At 37.8% G+C, this 21,180-nt stretch overlaps 1 protein-coding gene and 1 non-coding gene across 26 annotated transcripts in view; both read left to right on the forward strand.

The window, feature by feature from the left end:
* The window catches only part of PUM1 (pumilio RNA binding family member 1), a 131,703-nt gene that overhangs the window by 73,324 nt on the left and 37,199 nt on the right, over positions 1-21,180 (forward strand). For 19 of the 25 annotated variants that reach the window (XM_036256365.1, XM_036256366.1, XM_036256376.1 and 16 more), the window contains 5 exons: positions 8,009-8,102; positions 9,215-9,331; positions 13,416-13,567; positions 18,946-19,084; positions 20,366-20,509. In XM_036256365.1, coding sequence (XP_036112258.1) covers positions 8,009-8,102; positions 9,215-9,331; positions 13,416-13,567; positions 18,946-19,084; positions 20,366-20,509 — 646 coding nt within the window. The remainder of the gene's footprint in view (positions 1-8,008; positions 8,103-9,214; positions 9,332-13,415; positions 13,568-18,945; positions 19,085-20,365; positions 20,510-21,180) is intronic. The other 6 variants (XM_036256370.1, XM_036256369.1, XM_036256379.1 and 3 more) reach the window with 3 other exon arrangements.
* On the forward strand, positions 19,199-19,276 carry LOC118627385. The gene has a single exon (XR_004959131.1). It is a non-coding gene; the product is annotated as a small nucleolar RNA SNORD103/SNORD85 (small nucleolar RNA).

Consider the following 21,180-nt stretch of genomic DNA (forward strand, 5'->3'; position numbering starts at 1 on the left):
CACACCAATGTTTCTCTCTCTCTCTAAAATCAATAAAAATATTTTAAAAAATAGTGCAAGGACGTACTTGATCACGAGTAATAAGATCATCATTCACGCCTGTGTTCTAGGAACCTTAGACAAGAGAGAACATGTTCTGTTTTCTGGGGAAGGTCTCATGAAAGAGGTGACTCTTAAGCTGTGCCTTGTATGACTTGTTTATATTTGGAAAAGAATATAAATTCCATGGGAGGAAATGGTAAACTAAAGGCTTCAAATGAGAAATTAACAGGCATGTGTGTTCAGTAGATAATTTAGAAGCGGTCACCCTAATGTGGTAGTTGAGGCTGAAAAAAGTGAAGTGGCATAGATAGCGTGTGTCTTACTGACTTGCTGTGCTGCTTTATAGGCAGTGGCAGGACTTTTTAAAGAAGGAATGACTTAATTATTATGGTTTAGTTTTTTTGTGCTGATTATTATTAGTTCAGTAGCATTTTTAGACATTCATTTACCCATATTAATCAGTTAGCTGTTGACTGCTGTGTTCTTCCAGGAACCTTAGGTTCTGCCCATAGTGAACCTAGCTAGTGTTCATCATAAGGTTTTGATACATGAAACAATTATGGAACAGTTGAGGAAGTAAGTGCCAAATTAGTTGGTCAGGATTGCTGTCAGGCTAGAGGAGGGCTTGATGAGGACCAAGGTTGCATAGATCTAGCTTGAAAGACAGGTGGAGTGATATTGCTGCAGTTAAGAGAGCAGAGGTGTGGAGATGGAAATGACCGTGATGTGTTTATTGGCTCACAAAAGTAGAAGGTAGATGTAGGAGGGGAAAAGGAGATAGGTATCTGGTTACTGAGTTTGAGTCACAGAAGGCTTGAGAGCCAGGCCTGGGTCCCAGACAGTATTAATGATTGTGAACATTGAACTAGATTCCTACGGTGGCACATTTTTTTGTACATTCTGCTCTTTTATTTTGGCTTTCTTAAATGGGTATCTAAGGCTAAAGCTTTTTTTTGGGGGGGGGGGGGTCTTATTTTCTTTAAACCAGGTTTGATTAGGTGTAGTAAGTTGGTTTCATAAAACTGTTAGTATCAGATTATATTAAGATATGTAATATAGAGTAGCCTCAAAATATAGAAAAGGTAATATCGTTTAGTTCATTACAGACTTAAAGGGTACTTGTCTAGTCACTGTTAATCATAAACTTAAACCTTTCTATGCTGATTTAGAGCAGGGACTCTTTTTCTTTTTGGTGCTGTGAACCCCTTAGCAGTTGCATGAGATTTATGGACTGAATTCTCAGAATAATGTTTTAAAATGTAGTATGTAAGTAGGATTACAAAGGAATCAATTGCCTGGCTGGTGTGGCTAAGTGGATTGAGCGTGGTCCTGTGGACTGAGAGGTCCAGTTTCGATTTCCAATCAAGGCACATGCCCAGGTTGCAGATTTGCTCTTCAGTAGGGGGCGTGCAGGAGGCAGCTGATTGATATTTCTTTCTCACCGTCTCTAAAAAAATCAATAAAAACACATTAAAAACAAACAAACAAAAACAAAGGAATCCAATTTTAAAAACTATCATATGAAGTACGAAAAAGAGTTAGGTGTACTAGCTATCTTAATGAGCATAAACAATTATTTTGAGATGTCTAACAATTGCAAAGTAACATGAAAATATATGATTTCTATTGGTGATTAAATCACAGATGTTAATGTGGTGTGTTGCTTATAATCATATTTGAAAGACATGCTAAATTTTGTGAAAATAAAGATAATTTTACCTATCCCACGTACAAAGATCTGGGGTTAAAAAGCTCTAATTCAGGGTAGTTTGAAATGCTCATTGGTATTTCTGGAGTATTCTTCCTTTCTCCTCACTCTTTCCCCTCAATCCTAGAAAACACAGTGAACAGTTCATATATAGTGTTTGATACCATTTTGTGTTATGATCTCTGAGCAATATTTTTTGCTTTAATAAAGAGCTATACAACTATCCTTTATATTTCTATAAGTTTATTTTAGAAAATTATTCCTAGGTTTCATTAAATTGCAATCCTATATAGCAGACACCAAGCCAGGATTATGTCATTATAGATTAATCAGATTAATTGTTGATATTCTTAATTTAGAATTCAGTTAATCTAAAAATAGCCTAATGTAACATGTTTTACAAAATTGTATACGGATGTACTAAAACTCTCCCCCTGTTAAGCATGAATTTTAACAAAGAGAAAATACTTTGAAGGTCATCACTGAAATACTGTATTTATTCCTTCACGGCCCTAGTCAGATGGAAGAGGAAATTGGCATGTATTGCTTTTAAAAGTGTGGTAGTGCCCTGGCTGGTATGGTTCAGCGATTAGAGTGTTGGCCTGTGGTCCGGAGAGACCTGGGTTCGGTTCCCGCTAAGGGCATGTACCTCGGTTGCAGTTTGTCCCTGGCCCTGGTTGGGTCGTGCAGGTGGCAGCCACTCGATGTGTCCCTTTCACGTCGATGTTTTTCTCTCTCTCCCTCCTATTCTATCTGAACAAAAAATGGAAAAATGTCCTCAGGTGAGGATAAAAAAAAAATAGTATGGTAGTGATTGTCATTCTTATGAGGCCAAATTTGTGCATGCTTTTAACATAGGAATTTAATGTTGGCTTGCTTTTCAGTTTGCAAATGAGAGGATTAGTCATTAATGTCATGTGTATAATCACTGTTAAAATGCTTATGTTAGCTAGCAATTTGGGCAGTTGAAGTTTACCTTTATTGTTATTTGACTTTGTTGAAAATTTATTTTTTTTAAATATATTTTTATTGATTTTTAGAGAGAGAGGAAGAGATAGAAACATAGATGAAAGAGATACATTGATTGGCTGTCTCTTTCACTCCCTCCCACTGGGGATGGAGCCTGCAACCTGGGCATGTGCCCTGACCAGGAATCGAAGTGGCGACCTCTTGGTCCATGGGTTGTTGCTCAACCACTAACCCATACTGACTGGGCAAAAATTTATTTATTTTTTAATCCTCACCCGAGGATATTTTTCCATTGATTTTTAGATAGAATGGAAGGGAGGAGGAGAGAGAGAGAGAAACATCGAGACACATCGATTGGTTGCCTCCTGAACACACCCCAACCTGTGCCGGGGATTGAATTTACAACTCAGGTATGTGCCCGTGACTGGGAATCAAACCCGAGACCCTTCAGTCCAAGGGCCAATGCTCTTAACTGCTGAGCCAAACAGGCCAGGGGAACTTCGTTGAAATTTTATGTTGTGATTTTCTTAGAAAAATATTAAGTTACTTGGAGGAAGGGTAAGTTTTGTTTTTTGCACTTTATTTAGAATTCATTTTTTATGGAAAGAAATTCTTTATCTGTTAAAGACATTTCTTGTTTTAAAAATTCAGCAACATGGTTTGTATGTACCTGTTAAGCCAAAAATCATTGTAGTCATTTAATCTGGATAAGTGTTAAGCAGTTGTTCAAATAACCTGGTTAAAAATGGGCTTTGACCTGGAAGCTTTAGCAAACGATAGCAAGCTTTTACAGATTTCATGTACTTAGAACTGGGTCCAAGATATACTCTTTTTATTAAAAATTTATAGTCCTGCCCTGGCCGGTTTGGCTCAGCGGTTAGAGTGTTGGCCTGCGGTACAGAGAGACCTGGGTTCGGTTTCCGCTAAGGGCACGTACCTCGGTTGCAGTTTGTCCCCGGCCCTGGTTGGTCGTGCGGGTGGCAACCACTCGATGTGTCCCTTCACATCGATGTTTCTCTCTCTCTCTCTTCCTCTCTCTCCCTCCCGCTCTGTCTGGACAAAAAATGCAAAAATGTCCTCGGGTGAGGGAAAAAAAAAAATTTATAGTCCTGCCATTCATGTATCACTTTTAGTGATAACAGCCCCATGAGATACGGCAGCTATTATATTTTTACAGATAGGAAATTAAGACACCATGAAGCTCTAAAAGACTTACTGAGGATCATATTCTATAAGCTATGCAAACATCTATGTTTTGGCTTCTAGCTCCAGGCTGTTTCTTTTGGACCTAGTACTAGAACACAGAGCTTTTTGATATGTCGAGTTGTCTCACCTTCAAATTCAGTTGCATTCATAGTTTTTTTTCTGCATCGAGATAATGTAAAAAGTAATCATCAACAACAACAGAAAGTGTTTTTCTTTTTTACCTGTTGTCTTTGTGAACTGCTGAGAGCAGTTGGTGCTCATGAACTCAGTGGGGCTTTGACTTTTTTTTTTTTTTTATCCTCACCCGAGGATATTTTTCCATTTTTTGTACAGATAGAGAGGGAGGGAGGGAGAGAGAGGAAGCGAGAGAGAGAGAGCGAAACATCGACGTGAAGGGACACATCGAGTGGCTGCCACCCGCACGACCAACCAGGGCCGGGGACAAACTGCAACCGAAGTACGTGCCCTTAGCGGGAACCGAACCCGGGTCTCTCCGGACCGCAGACTGACGCTCTAACCGCTGAGCCAAACCGGCCAGGGCGGGGGGGCTTTGACTTTTACATTGACTCTGAAGAGTCTTTCTTACTTTCTGTTTTCTTCACCCTGGGCTGTCTTGTCATGGGAGGAGTTGTAAGAGGTGACTTACAGAAGCTCTGTGTCTTTGTGGGGGCGCTCTTCCCATTCACCAAGAACATCACACATAAAAGACTATTCTGAACACTTCACATATATTATTATTATTATTTAATCCTCACCTGAGGATATTTTTCTATTTATCTTCAGATAGAGTGGGAGGGGGAGAGAGAGGGACACATCACTGACTGGTTGCCTCCTACACCACCCCAACCAGGGCCAGGGACAAACTGCAACTAAGGTACGTGCCCTTGATCAGAATTGAACCCGTGATTCCTTGGTCTGCGGGACGATGCTCAACTGCTGAGCCATACTGGCCAACGCTATATATTATTTTTAATATAATGACATTATGAATTAGACATATCTTTATTGTCTCTATTAGAGAGAGGAGGAGAGCGAGGCAGAGAGAGATTATCTTGCCCAAAGTCACATAGAAAGTCAGAGGGAGTGGAGCTAATATATGAGTCCAGGCTTTCTGGCCCCAGAGTCTGCTCTTATCCCTTATTCACTCTGTGTATAGCCCTAAACTGATGAAAAGCCAGGGCTGGCAGTATATGTTATTGGGGTGGGGAGGAGTGCTGAAGAGGATAGTGTTTTACATTTGCTAACTTCATATTTAGATATTACTTCTCCATATTCTGAAAACTTAACAATATTTTTATGCTAACAGTTATTGATAACAACAGTAGTAGTAGCAGCTATATTTTATAAGATGCCAGCAGTATGCCAGTCACATAATTTTGACTGCCAAGATTTTTTTTTCTGTAATAAAACCCCACAAGGGTCTCTTTTGTATATAGTGGTAGAGAAGGGAGTCAAACCAGCTTGCTTGTATATTTTCCAAATCTTGAAATAATCAATATATTTCTTCTATATTTAGTCTCTTGAACAACTTATGAATTCTACTCAAGTAAATTGTAATCAATAGTGGCACATTTATCATTATACCTTAAAATAAGCATTTTCTGCAAATCTCACAGTATTGTGTTTCTCAGTTATGATTAGCTTGCTTTGTGAAAATCATGAAAATGTTTACAAATCTCAGTGCTTTGCCTAGCAGATGGCATTTGTATGAGCTTTTCAGGATCCTTTGGAATCCATCTCTTGCCAATTACCCAATTTTGTTTTCAGTACCCTGTATTTCCAGTTAATATTGGACCATTTACATAAAGAGAATTGCCAGAATCACTGTAATCTGTAATCAGATCTGCCTGCTGTAGATGCATCATTTACTTTTGTTGTTTACTGCAAAATGCATTAAAAAAATAATTTCTTTTTTAGTCACCATAATCACTGAGATAATAATCACCTCTCAAATACAGGATATATGAAAGTTCTCGTAGGGCCTGTATTTTTTTTAGTTAAAAGTAATGCTTCCTACTTTCAAAAGTGTGGTAACATGGTGGTTAGAACCACAAACTTATGTTACGCGGAATTATTACTTTTATGGTATTCACACACTGTTTATTTGTATGAATTTACAGTACACATACATATGATGAGTTTTATGTGATGTTAAAAATCTGAAGTGAGGGGAAACCACATGGAATGGTATTGGAGTACTATTTTTGGTTAGTAAATCAAGAAAACCTCAAGATTTATATTCTGAATGTATCATCTTTATTTCCTATGTCACAGCATCTATCTGATAATGTGCTAAAAAAATGTTTGTTGAATGAAGTGAATTATTTTGTTTACAGCAGGGTGAAGGGAAGAGGTTGCCCATGAGCAGTGTCTGAGATGTTAAATATTTCAAAGTGTTTTAGGCTAGGAAAATTCCGGAGAGCCAATGAAGAGAAAGTAGCTATTTAGTGGAACTATGGGCTATTTTAATAATCTCTGAAAAAAATGTTAAAATTGTCCTACCACAGTTTTACTTGTTTTCTGCCTCCTGGCTGCCCTTGTTTTGATGGACTGCCTCCTTTTGATAGGTGTTCTAACTACACCATCATTTAGATAAAACAGAAATGTGAAACCAACTTGAGAAAAATCCCAAGATCACAGTTACCACATAGTACTGATTGGCTCCCTTCCTGGAAGTGAAAGATTGTTTTGATATGTTTGTTAGTATAGTCCAGTAATTATTTTGAAGACTTGATGTTTAATCAATGCCTATAAAGTAGCAACATAAATGAAGTTTTTCTTATCTTTAACCTTTGAAAAAAAACCAAGTATCTACATGGTTATTTTTGACATTGTAAAAGTTAAGACTAAGTTGTACTCTGGTTTTTAGAAAGATAAATATATAGAAAGAGGTAAGAGGTGAAGTTGGTGAATATGTTCAAAATATTCATCATATATTTGAGGCATAGAAGTAGCCAAATTATAGGATAAAATCTTTCCGTTAAAAGTTCAGTCATGACGATAATTAAGCTGAGTTGGTGGAACTACGTTATCTCCTAATGTGTGAAATAATCGGGTCTCTTTGTGAAGACGTCTGTAATTCAAGATCCTTGGTGTCTATTATATAGCATTCAGTGATGTCAGTCGAGCTGTTGAAAAGTGCTTTAGAAAGAGCAGGTAGGTTGAACGTCTTTCTAGGGAGGTCCCTTCAGTAAGTGCTCTCAGTCTGATTCCAGCAAATACAGAAGTCTTCAGTATGACTGCTTGGAAGGAGGCTTGTCAGAGCAATCCAAAATCAGGTTACTGGCTTCCCCTTTCTTTGTACCAATACTATTCATACTAAAATGTATGAACATTTTATTCATTGTATATCCCTAGTTCCTTGCACAGTGCCTAATACATATTATTTGTTTCATAAATATTTTTAGAATGATTGAGTGAATGATTGACCTTGTATTAAGATTCTTTGAATTCCTTTCCTTTTCATGGGAACATATGCTAGGTCTGAGTACATAATTCAGGTTTTGTTAGTAGTAGCTGTACTTCCCGGGAAACTCAGGAGCCCCCAAAAGTTGGGCAATTGTCCATTTTACTCATTATGATAAGCCACTAGTTGAGGAATGTATCCAATATCATTTCCCCAGGAAGAGGCAGCCAGAGGACAAGGTGACTACTTTTCATTTTCCTTTCCAAAATGTGTGTAGGTAAGGATTAATTCAGAATTTTTGTGGGGGTCTGAAAGAACGGTTGGGAGATAACACTAGGGGCAATGTGGTAAGTCATTTTTTAGTACCTTTGTTTAATTTTTGTGTGCCTTGGATTAGGCGGTTCCCTCAGACCTCTTGACAATCACTAGGACATTTGTTGTTTGGGGACATGTAATCTGTGAAGTAGTCTGCAAATGGGAATTGGACACACCAAATTGAGGTAAAGAAAGAGCGAAAACAGAAATTATGATGCCATGTGAATGGAGTAGAGCATGAGAACATTTTATTTTTTCGTATCATGCCTCAGTGGGGCATATAGAAATTTTTATTCAGAGGGATTTTTAAATTATTTGTGAGACAGTTTCTCTGACCTCATCATGTCTTTTTCTTATCGCAGCTGTTCCAAAGACCTAATGCGCTTGCTGTCCAGCAGTTGACAGCTGCCCAGCAGCAGCAGTATGCACTAGCAGCTGCTCATCAGCCTCACATTGGTAAGTTCTCAAGCCTATATAGCTCCTTGATTGTTGGTGTGGCCATCATTTTAGGATAGTCCTGCTATGAAACCCAGGCAGATCCCTCAAAGTAAATGGCTTTTTCCTCTTGCCCTGTTGTCTGTAGCTATATTCTTTATTTTTGGCAACCTTCTACACCTCAACTCATAAGATTTCTTAATATCCAGCTGTTATTGCTCTACCTCAGCCTTTTCAGGATTTAAGGTATTTACTACAGTGGTGGCTAGCATCAACTCTGTTGGTAAGATTGGATGGAATTGATTAAATAATAATAGTTTTGTCCTTGTTGGGGTTGTAAAGACTGTGAATATATCTTTTCTTATTAAGTAGGAAGTAGTACCTATAAATCCATTTCCCTTGCAGCATGTATTTTAAAAAGTATTCTTATATAATTACTGGTCTTTAAAGTAGCTTTGCCCTTCTTCTATAACAATTGTTTTGCCATGCATATTTTTGTCTTACTGCCTAGACCCCTATCCCTACCCCTGAGCTTTTTAATGTCTCTGAAACACACAGTGTGTTTAGTAGAAGTATTTTTTAATGTGTCAAAATGACATGATTGAATAGAAAGGAGACTGCCAATCATGGATTGTGGTCTGCTGTGGAAGAAAAGACTTGCTTCCAGCCATATTAAGGCCAGGCATAGAGGCCTTTGCCTGGGTCGAGTATTTTATACTTGAAGATAGTTGTCTTTATAAATACCCAGACATTTTCTTTGAGGAAAACTGTGTGGAAAATTATTTTAAATGGGAATAAGTCCTTCACTTCATTCCATTACAATGTCTTTTAAATTGCTCTATTTTAGCTTGTTATAATTATAGTCATGTTTTAGAAATTGTTCGAATTAAAAGCTGCCTAACAGTTTAATTGTAATTTTTTAGCAAAGGTTCAAAAAAAAGGACAGAAGGTAAATGTCACCATAATCTTTAGTATAGTGATTGTTTATCTTTAAAATTTTTTCTTTAGTCTCCACCTATCCTTCTTCTCTCTCTCTCTTTTTCCCCCCTTTACCTACAGCCTGGAATGAGTACCCAAACTATGTAGGTATTTGGTAGGGCTGTAGTTTTAGTTAAGTTTGTTTTTACTGACAGGTATGTTTTCAGCAGGTTTAGCTCCCGCTGCGTTTGTCCCCAATCCATACATCATCAGCGCTGCTCCCCCAGGGACGGACCCCTACACAGCTGGATTGGCTGCAGCAGCGACTCTAGGTGAGACATTCTGCTGCATGAGGATTTTTCTCACCTGCTGAAAGTCATTAGAATTGGGCTTGTGTTCTTTACACTCTTTTTGTGAATCCATGTCTCCAGTGGGGATTTCTCTCCTGATTTCTAGTGCCATCTATCTGTCAGCTGTGTAGCTCTGCTTAGCTTGAGTCTGTTCAAAGGCAAACTAATCAGCCACCTCCTGTAGAGGCATTCTTGACCCATGAAGCTACAAGTTGCTTAAATATATTTTGGGATTCTATCTCCTTACCCTGGTCTTCCTAATACCTCTAGTTGATCACAGTCCAGGTCCTTAAAGCTGCCTAGACGTTTGCAGCTGTTCTATCTTACATATTCCTAATTTCCTTGCTTCTTCCTCCTCCTCTGCCTCCCAAAATTGCTCAAGAAAACATTCTCAAACACATATCTTATCCCTTTATCCTTCTTAAACCCGTCATTGCTTTCTGTGTTATTCACCCTAATGTAGTATGTGGTGGTTATTATCAAACATAGCTGATCATTATAACATACTTTGGTGGTGACTGGGATGTATTGTTCTTTGAAATTCGTATTCTTAATGACGTGTCATGACATTCTTAGGATTAACGAGGATTGGGGCCCATTACGTATAGGGATCTCTCTATGACTCATACATTGATATCTTGACATGCATGCTGCTTTTTCCCCTCCAGATCGACTACCATTGGCTCACACCATACAGTCAGTCTAGCAATGCTAAACTGATTTTAGCTTGTTGTAAATAACATGGTGGTTTAGGTCTCGGTGTCTTTGGACACTGTGGTCTCCTGAGTAAGCTCTTTTCCCATTCTTTGCTTGGGAAGCTCCTTAGCTGGCATTGCCATCTCTAGAAAGCCTTCTTTTGCTTACCTTTCCCTGTTCTTTTTCTAGTACTCAATATTGTTTTGTATTTATGTGCTTGTGGATGTATACATGAGTAGTTTTTGTTTTTCCCTTGAGACTGAACTCTTTCAAAGGCAGGCACTTTTGTTTTTTGACTCTGGCACAGTTGCTATCACCATAGTGGGGTCATAAATGCATGGTAGATTGAATTAAACATTCGGAAAAACTAAATGTCTTCTAAAATAAATATTCTTTGGGGACAGAAAGCTCCAAGTCATGTTAATAATGACTGAGTATAAGATTTCACTTATTGTATAGCATGTGATTTGTAATTATGAACTCAAGTGCAGTATAGATATTCATATTTTCTTTAGGATTTTTCACATTTTGGTATGGGTTGTGGTGGGAACATGTAGTGTAGTTCCCCTGCTCCTTCTTGGCCTTTGGGGGAGAATTAGGAAGCTCTTCCTAGAAGCATGGTCTTTGCTAAATACCACTTATTAACTGTTTGCCAGGCATTATGCTGAGTGCTAAATGATGATTTTATAGGTAAGGAATTTGGGGCTCAAAAAGCTGTCTTTTTTGCTATTACACAATTTAAATGTAGAGTTAGGGTTTGAACTAGGTCTAACTCAAAGCCCATGAATGCACTTCACTATACTGTATAATATCTGTTATCTTAAAAAAATTTTAATTTATTTATTGAGTTGAGAGAGAGAGAGAGAGAGAGAGAGAGAGAGAGAGAGATTGATTGATTGATTTGTTGTTTCACTTATTGATTCATTCATGGGTTGCTGTTTGTGTGTGCCCTGATGAGAGATCAAACTCACAGCCTTGCGTATCAGGATGATGCTCTAACCAACTGTGCTACTTGGCCAGGGATCTATGTTATTAAGTTGTATAATCTGTACTTTCTCGACTGACTGACTTTCCCATACTAACTTACTATCTGTTATTTAAAATAGAGAACTTGTCTGAGTTGTCCCTGACATGCTTGTCCTCACTGAGATCAATTTGGTGATGAAAATCTTGTTTTTTGTACTCATTAGCTGAGCCAGACTGAAAATGGCTTAAGTGCTTTCACACAAAACTGGACATGTTAACTACCCAAACTATGGAACCACATATTCTTATGGAGTGTTAATCACACAGAATTAAAATAGGCACCCAGATGAGTCAAGTTTAAGTAATGATGCACCCTAGGGTATTTTCCTAAACTCAGTCATAGGCCACAAGACCAGAGAAAGTAGTGGGAATGTCAGTTAAAGAAAATGTAAGCAATAGTTTAAATATTTATGCTAATAGCAATCTGTGCCCAATAGGAAGGGATTTGCTTTCTTGGCTTTTGGGGGGACCTTGGGAATATCATTGCAGGTTGCAACCTAACCTTTCAAGGTAGATGTAGCAATACCCTAACACCTACTATACCCATTTTGCATATGAAGAAAATAAGGCACAGATAGGGTCTTCACTGTGTTTTCTCTTTCATTCTTTTCTTTAAATGCGCAAGACTTTCCTCTTTGTAAACATTAGCCAGAGAGTTTGGGGGCCAACCACTCTCTTTAACTTGGAGGTATGGTTTTTAGACTATTTAGCTTCTGATAAAAATGTTTTAACCCATTTGCTTTATAATAATATAGCTCAATTATAACATAGCTTTTGTAGGCAGATGTAATGTTTCACAGTGTTTCTTGATCTTCGCTAAACATACTGGTACACAAAATGCCAAATTAACATTGGGCAGTGATATCATTTGACTGCGTTTTAGAAGCTTAAAATGGGGGAACAGAAAACACTATTTTGACTATTAATGAAGTATATGTTGCTATAGGATTAATGTCAGAATAGCTATATTTGAAACAACTCTTTGGAAGGAACTCCATCATAAGATGGGGTTATTAATAAAGTTTTAAATATTTTAAACTCTGTTCTTTAACTAAGAAAGTTCTAACTGGAGATATGTTTCAGGATTTGAGGAGTTGGCCTTGAGCTTTTGTCTTGGTTGGCAAGTAGGCAACCTTGATGTTTCTTGCTACCCAGCTTTAGAAAATTCTGTGGTTTAGATTTCTGCCACACCCATGTTGTTATCTATATAGCTGTTACCTCTCTGTTGCCTACTCTGGCAAAGATTGCAGCTGTACCTTGTGAAAGAAGGTGAACAGATAATTTAGTTTAAAGCCGAAAGCCTAGTTGTGTTAGGGTACTGAGCAGGTCTGTAATAAGTCAAGGTGTTAATATTTTTTGTTTTTAACTTTGACTTAAATTTTAAATTTTAGATACCAATGTTGAATGTACTTGTATTGAATTACTGTTGTGATTTTAAAAATAGAAATAGGACAACCAAGCCTCTTAGAAATTGAGCAGGAGCCCTGGCCAGTTTGGGTCAGTGGTTAGAGCATCGGCCTGCGGTCCGGAGAGACCCGGGTTCGGTTCCCGCTAAGGGCATGTGCCTCGGTTGCAGTTTGTCCCCGGCCCTGGTTGGTCGTGCGGGTGGCAGCCACTCGATGTGTCCCTTTCACGTCGATGTTTCTCTCTCTCTCTCTCTCTGTTCTTCTCTCTCCCTCCCACTCTATCTGTACAAAAAATGGAAAAATGTCCTCGGGTGAGGATAAAAAAAAAAAAAGGAGAAATTGAGCAGGAGAGGTTCTTTGGGGATGTCTGGGTTTTGCTGTCAGAAGACTGATAGATTTTCGTGCTTCTGGAGTTTATGAAGCGCCAGGATCTCTGTTCCTATCTGTCACCTCAGGTGCCACCCTTACCATTAAAAGCAGAGTACAGCTTAATTTCCCCCCATCACTTTAAGCACACAAACTCTCCATTTATTTCCCTTCTAACAACAAACTTCGTCTATATCTTTCCTATGTCCTTTCTTTCTTGTAGAAAAGCATACCTTTGCCTTCTTCCCAACCAAGGCCAATTCCTCCATGTATTCTTAAACTCACCCCTTCCTATTTCTGCCATTTATACTCCCTTTCGATATCACCAGTGTTTCGTCCTTACTAGCTTCTTCCTCTAGAGCTGGAATATATTACTGGCTTTAGAAGATTTGGGTGTGGGGATTGTGCATAATATTTTCTATTAAAAAATAGAATTAATGATTAGCTAGAAAGAATCAATATATTCTTAAATTAATATTTTACAGTAAGATCTGCGTCATATGTAGTCTTTAGAAATCCTGAGATTAGTCTTACTAGTCTAAATTGTCTTACCTTTCTCTTGCTGTTTTTAGGCCCAGCTGTGGTCCCTCACCAGTATTACGGAGTCACTCCTTGGGGTGTCTACCCTGCCAGTCTTTTCCAGCAGCAAGCTGCTGCTGCTGCAGCAGCAACAAATTCTGCGAATCAGCAGACCACCCCCCAGGCTCAGCAAGGGCAGCAGCAGGTAAATGTTAACAAAATGTATGTCATTTAAGTGTGAATTTTAGTTGTATATAATTAAAAGGTAATGTTGGTTCAAGTAGAGAAACACTGTGAATGGATGACTTACCTCTGATGTTTGTGTCTGAGTTTAGGCTCAGACTTAGCTTTGCTTACTGAATGCCATTTGTGAATCAAGTTCTTGGTCTGTGTAATTAGGTGAAATAATGATATATAATTTACATATGAGAAAACTACTTAGAGAATTGACCAATTAGGGTACATGGTTAGCAGATGACAAAGTGGGTATCATACTGATAGTAAATTTTCTTTCTGCCATACTGTAGTTAACTGCGAAGCACCATTCTCAGATCCCTTCTGGCTCTGTTACAAGTAGCTTGCACTGAAGGGGAGGTACTGGTTTGTAAGACTGTTTCTTTATAACATCTATTGGGTTGGATATAAATCTTAAACCTATTATGTCTGTTTTAACTTACAATGATAAGAGCTTTTAAATTGAGCTGGGAATGGATAATTAAATGCCAAACTGAGTATGTCTTTTTTACTTTATAAAGGTCATTTTCTTCTGCTTACGAGTAACCCCTGTTGCTGAATGTTGTGGTGAATTGGAAAACTCAAAAACAAAACCACATATATATTTTTTTATGTCAGAAGAAACCAATATTATCTGTCATTTCAGCATGATTTAATGAATTTTTAAATAAAATTGGGATTATTCTGTTCACATGGTTTTGCATCCTACTTTTATAGTTTTCATGTTAATATTCATTTTAATAACATTTACTAACATCAAAGAAGATCCCATATTTTATTTTGACCAGTCCATTATTATTTGATATTTAACTTAGCAATATTTTGGTGTTATAAATAAGACTGATAGCCCTGGCTGGTGTGGCTCAGTTGGTTGAGTGTCATCCCATACACCAAAAGGTTGCAGATTTGATTCCAGGTCAGGGCACATGCTCAGGTTGTGGACCCAATCCCCAGTAGGGAGGCGTGTAGGAGGCAACCGATCATTGGTTCTGTCTCATTGATGTTTTGCTCTCATTGATGTTTCTTTCTGTCCCTCTCCCTTCCTCTTTCTCTCTAAAATCAATAAAAACATTTAAAAAATAAGACTGATAAATATTGTTTACGTAAGTCCTTTGCAGATTATTTCCATGGACTAAATTCCTGGAAGGTGAATTTTTTTCCAGCAGTAAAATGAGCATTTATGCTTTTCATATGCATTGTGAAATTAAAGCTCCCTTCTGAGATGACACACCACCTCATACATGTTTACATGACACAATCCAAACAAGAATCCTTTCTTTTTTTTAATCAGTCTCACTGTTTATTTTTTTAGGTTCCACAAAATTATAGGAAAACCATGGGTTTTGAAATTCTAGGTAATTTATCTTGGACCATTATTTTTACAGTAAGATAATTTTTGGAAAGCTAATATATGATTTTCTTTGCAATAGATATAATGCTAGTACCAAGTATGTAAGGGAATTTGTTGACAGAATGGGTGATCCCTATTAATGAATTTGTTCATAGCTACTCTTTTTAGATAGTCTGTATTTATTTCTGTGATGATCTTTGTGTTTAAATGACTGCTAAATCTCTGTGGATTTTAAAGACTGAAGTAATTACTGTGTTTTAAAATTAGTTCTGATAGACTGAACAAAAAAGATAGAAATAAATACTTCCTACTGAAAGCTTTCTTTCTCTTTTAGTTAATTCCCACCCAAAGATCTTTTATCCATTGATTTTTTTTTTTTTTTTTTAAACAGTGGGAGGGATGGAAGGAAGTGGAGATAGAGAAAAACATAGATGTGAGAGCGACACATTGATTGATTGCCCCCCCCCCCCCCCCCATTGCCCTGCCTGGGGTTGGGGATCAAGCCTGCAACCCAAGTACATGCCATTGACTGAAAATTGAACCTGAGGCCCTTTGGTGCGTGGATTGATGCTGTAGCCATTGAGCCACACTAGCCAGGGCTGAATGCTTTCCTTTTGTTTGTTTGTTTGTTAATCCTCACCTGAGGATATTTTTTCATTGAATTTTAGAGAGAGAACCGTCGACAATGAGAGTGACACATTGATTGGTTGCCTCCCACACAACCCCGACCCAGGCTGGGGATCAAACCTGCAACACAAGTATATGCCCTTGACTGGAATCGAACCTCCAAACCCTTCGGTCCACAGGTCATTTTCTAACCACTGAGCAAAACCGGCCAGGGCTGAAAGCTTTCTTTTTAAAACTAAGTGCTCTACATATAATTTTTTTTTACTTACTGTAATTCTATAGATTATATGACTTCCCATCATAAGATTTAAGAAATGGAATTTGTGTGCCTAGGGTCACACAAATATGAAGTTTCTAAAATTTAAATACAAGTCTATTGTTTTACAATTTGTGCTGTTTTCTGACCATATTGTGATGTCTAGTTATGTAAAAACTTGTGATTTGTTCTACCACTAACTGGTTGCAACTAGGACAAGTTGTATAACTTCTCTGAATATAGATTCCTTAGCTATAAAATGGGCATAATAATCATTTGAATTTCAGTTTTTTGTCATCTACAAATACAAATCCTACTGTGGAAAAGTTATTAGCATTAATTTTTAATAAGCAGCCATATTTTAGTTCCAATGTTAATTTTGCCAGTTTTGCTTTTATTTGTTTGTGTGTATGTGTGTGTTTTGTTTTTGTTTTATTTATTTATTTTTTAGAAAATACAATTTTTCTTGCCTGGCTGGTGTGGCTCAATGGATTGAGCCTCCCATGCACCAGAAGGTTACTAGTTTGATTTCTGGTCAGGGGACATACCCAGATTGTGGGCTCAATCCCCAGTAGGGGGTGTGCAGAAGGCAGCTGATTGATGTTTTTCAGTTGATGTTTTTCTCCCTCTCCCGTCTTCTCTATCTGAAAATCAGTAAAAAAATATTTTGAAAAAAGATGATTTTTCTTGATGAACTCTTTAGTCAGTCATTGAAATGAGAGGCTCTTTTTAACTTTGATTTTGACCTTTTTGGACTTGATGCATTAGAAAGCATTTGTTGTATTCTAGGTACACTAACTATTCCAAATCTAATTGTTGGAACTTTCTGCAGAGTCAGTGACATTCCGTCCATTCTACTTACCTCTGATTTCTTTTTCCTTTTAATCCTTACCCGAGGACACTATTTCATTTATCCTCAGACAGAGTAGGAGGGAGAGGTGGGGGAGAGAAACAGAAACATCGATGAGAGAGGCTCATTGATTGGTTGCCACCCACACAGGATGAACTGCAACCGAGGTTTGTGCCCTTGGCTGGAATTGAACCCTGGTCTCATGGGTCCATGGGCCAACACTCTAACCTCTGAGCCAAACAGGCCAGGGCTGATTTCATTTTTATCCTGAGGTATGTGCCCTTGATACCTGATGAAATTTTATTCTTTTCTATTTTAAAATGCTTGGTTTTATTGTTGTTTTTTCTTTAAGAGCACTGGCTGGTAGGCTCAGTTGATAGTTCCATACACCAAGAGGTTTCATTTCTGGTCAGGGCGAGTACGTGAGGCAACTGATCTACATTTCTCTCTCACATCTCTCTCCCTCCACATCTCCCTCCCTCCCTCCCCCTCCCTTTCTCTCTAAAACAAAAACAAAACCAAAACAAACAAAAAAATCAATAAAAATATCCTCGGATGAGGGTTTATTAAAAAGAAGAACAGGAAACAAAGGAAAGAGGAATATTGACTGCTGGGTTGAATACAAGTGCAAGTGGTGAACTTGGAGCTGATTCGCTGTTGAATATTGCATTTTGAGAGAAAAGGCTTTAGAGTGATTTCTGAGCGTTTTAGATTGGGGTGACTAGATGTTGATTCTACCAAGCATGGTGGGCTGTGGAAGGATGAATAATTATTAATTAAAATACCCCGCTGACTATCTACTTGTTTATTAAGTATTGGTAAATTTCAAACACTATTTAAGTCTGTACCTTTGAAGTTTGAATTTAATGGCTTTTATATCGTGAAGATGGGTAGTAAACTTAACTCCTTGGATAGTGTTTTACAGGTAGATTTTCAGACTTACGATTTTATTAGGTGTTAAAGTGTTACTTATGAAATTTTATATATTTGTTTCCATAAAACCCAGACTTAATGCCTATTGATGAAATTAAAATATATGAATATTGGCAGCTGACTTAAAAACTTTGGTTTATCCTACAGATTTCTAAGGAGTGTAACAAGAGGAAACATGTTGCTCTCATTAAAACAGGATTGAATAGTTAGGGTTACCTCTTTCTTCAGGCACCATGCCCACTCACCTTTCCTTTGACCTTTTGAATAACTTTTTTAATTTTTATTTTTTTCTTAATCCTCATTGGAGAATATTTTTCCATTGATTTTCAGATAGAGAGGAAGGGAGTGAGGGAGGGAGGGAAAGAGAGAGAGAGGAAAAGAAACATCAATATGAGAGAGAGACATTGACTGGTTGCCGCCCACACAACCCCAACCAGGGCTGGGTACAAACTGCAACCAAGGTACATGCCCTTAGTGGGAAACGAACCCAGGACTCTCTGGTCCACGGGTCTACGCTCTAACTGCTGAGCCAAACTGGCCAGGGCTCAGAAGCCTTTTAAATCAAATCTAGTGAGCTCATTTGGGCCTTGATGAGTGGGAATAATGTAGTAGGGTAGAGAAAATGTTCTCATATTCCGTAAAAATAATATAGCTTTGTGTGTCTGTGTGTGTATTAGTCACAGATATTTTAACTTCTTTCTGAGGGTAGATTATCCTTGTTTGATTTATTTAAATCTTCTTCCCCACTACATCATAGTCTTTTCTTCTACACTTACTTTTTGTCAGAGCCAGTGACATTGTATTATGGAGTTGCTGCTTATTGTCTTGTTTCATTCACTGAGTAAAAGCTCCAAGAGGGCAGGGGTTTTGTCTTATTCTTTGCTTTATTCCTAGTACCTGCTTTATAAAGGTAATATGTTTAAACTAAGAATGGTAGAATGAATTTCACTATATGAAATGTTAACTGAAGTTTTATCCTAACAGCCATGCCATATAAACCATTATAGGAAAAATGTTTTTATAACCATCAGTTTCAGTCAGCACAACACAGACAACAGTATGGTTGTTACCAGAAGCAAGGAGAGTGGGGGGATAGTAAAGTTAAAGAGGGTCAAATATGTGGTGACAGAAGATTTGACTTTGGGTTGTGGGCACACAGTGCAATATACAAATGATATATCAGAATTGTATACTTGAAACCGATATAATTTTAATAACCACTGTCACCCCCCCCCAATTTAATTAACAAAAAAGTTGACCCAACTTAAGCACATGATGGGTCTTAGATATGTCTAATGAGAAGAAAGTAGTTGATTTATTTCTGTCTCCTAGGTTCTTCGTGGAGGAGCCAGCCAGCGTCCTTTGACCCCAAATCAGAATCAGCAGGGACAGCAAACAGATCCACTAGTGGCAGCTGCAGCAGTGAATTCTGCCCTTGCTTTTGGACAAGGACTGGCTGCAGGCATGCCAGGTGAGGCTGTATTTTGTTCCTAATACTTTGAGGGGGGAAAGTCTACTTGTTGGGAGAGATTTAGAGGAGAATGGGCAGTGATTTTAGCTTGCTTAGGCTTGTCATGATTTGATGATAGGCCAGGATGACATATACTTGCCCTCACTTAGACCACAGTTTGTTGATGAGAGCACCTAATTATTCTGAGCCAGTCTCAATCTCGTATTAGTTGAATGAGCTGTTTTCGTTGATGGTGATCTATTTACTCTCTCAGGTTTAGGGATAGAAGGAGTGACCTTGCCACTTTAACATTAGTCTAAGGCTGTATTCTTTATGCTAATGTTTTTGAACAGCATCATTTAGAAGACATTTCTGGTCTTTCTTGATTGGGTTGTTCTTTACATGTCTAGACTTTCTTCTTAACCAACAGTAGAAGTGCTTTGTAGCTGCCTACCTATGATTGATATGTATCTTGGATATATGTCATTTTTGGTTGACTGTCAACTGGTCCTATTCTTTGCATGGATTGGATGTAGTTTGAGGTTCTTCCTTAGGAAACTACAGCATAATTTTATGAATCCTTACTGACCATGGAGTGTAGCCAAATTAACTAATTCATGTATGAATTTAGTGAGTAAATTTGACTTGCATTATTTGTTTTTGTTGGTTACTAAGAATTTATATTTTGTTAGGAAGTTACCTATAATTTCTTATATGACTTAATAGGATTTATAGATTACATCTCATATGGCATTAAAAGATCCTGTTGATTGAAGTTTATCTAGGTTTTTCCTGCTCACTTGCAGCATATTTGTGCTTAGATTATTATGTGGTATGGAAGTACTTGATTGTTGTAATCATTGGTACCCTCTGTTTTTTGTGTAGTCAGGAAAACATTAAAAAATTGTCAGTGTATGATTGCTGGTGATAACCTTGGGTAGCAGTTTAAAGAGTATAGGTAATTTCTGTTGTGCCAAATTCCCTTTCTAACACCTAGTGGATGATAAATAATGCTACTCTTACAGTGCCACATATCGTACTAGATCTTTTACATTCATCTTTTAGTTTAATCTTCACAAGAACTTTGAGGGTCGGTATTATAATTATCCTCATTTTACGTATGAGGAAATGGATAACCAGAGATTCAATGTCATACAGCTATTTAAGTGTTGATGCCAGCCTGTACTCCTGGGTCTGTCTGTCCCCACAGCTGAGTTTGTGACTATTTATAATATGCTGGTGCCCGGGAGACATTTGCTAGTTTTATATACACTTAACAATATGTTGGCTTGTTATTCCTAGGTTATCCCGTCTTAGCTCCTGCTGCTTACTATGACCAAACCGGTGCCCTTGTGGTGAATGCAGGAACGAGAAATGGTCTTGGAGCCCCTGTGCGACTTGTAGCTCCTGCCCCAGTCATCATTAGTTCCTCAGCTGCACAAGCAGGTGAGCTTACATCAGACATCTAAACTGGTAAAAGGGTAATGAATGACATTCTTAAAATATATTGAAATGCATTTTTGACAGGTCTCAATATAGTATTTCTACCATGTAACATTGCAAAGAGAATCAGAAGCAAAAAATGGCATCAATAGATTCTGATTTTGTTGATGGTATGTACCAGTTGATGAGCAGCGAGAACCTATTTCACTGCAAACATAGGATGTTAGAAGTTAGATTGCTCCTATAAAATGGTACTCTTGGCAGAAGTCTAAGGCTAATTTTACAGAAATCCATGTCATTACTTTAAAATAATGTAGGTTTTGCTTTTGTTTTTTTAGGGGGCAGGGGTGGGGAACGTGGGAGAGGAGTAGTGCGAGGTGACAGAACAATTTGTTTTGCTTGCAGAGATACTTGGTTTTTATTTTAAGCTATCTACATTTAATTAGGAATAATGATGGGAAGATCTAGAAGAGAGCAACATGCTTAAATTCTTAGGAATTTGAGGGACTTTAGTATATGGTTGACATTGATTCTAGGAAAATGTCTTTAACATAGATATTTGTGAAACATGAGATTTTGGGAAGTAGCTATATTAGAAACGGGTATATTTGCTATCTGTACCTATTTTAAATTACAGATTCTTTAAAGCTACCAACATACTGAATTTGCTCCGT

Source organism: Molossus molossus, unplaced genomic scaffold, assembly GCF_014108415.1.
Source record: "Molossus molossus isolate mMolMol1 unplaced genomic scaffold, mMolMol1.p scaffold_m16_p_12, whole genome shotgun sequence".
NCBI classification, from domain to species: domain Eukaryota; kingdom Metazoa; phylum Chordata; class Mammalia; order Chiroptera; family Molossidae; genus Molossus; species Molossus molossus.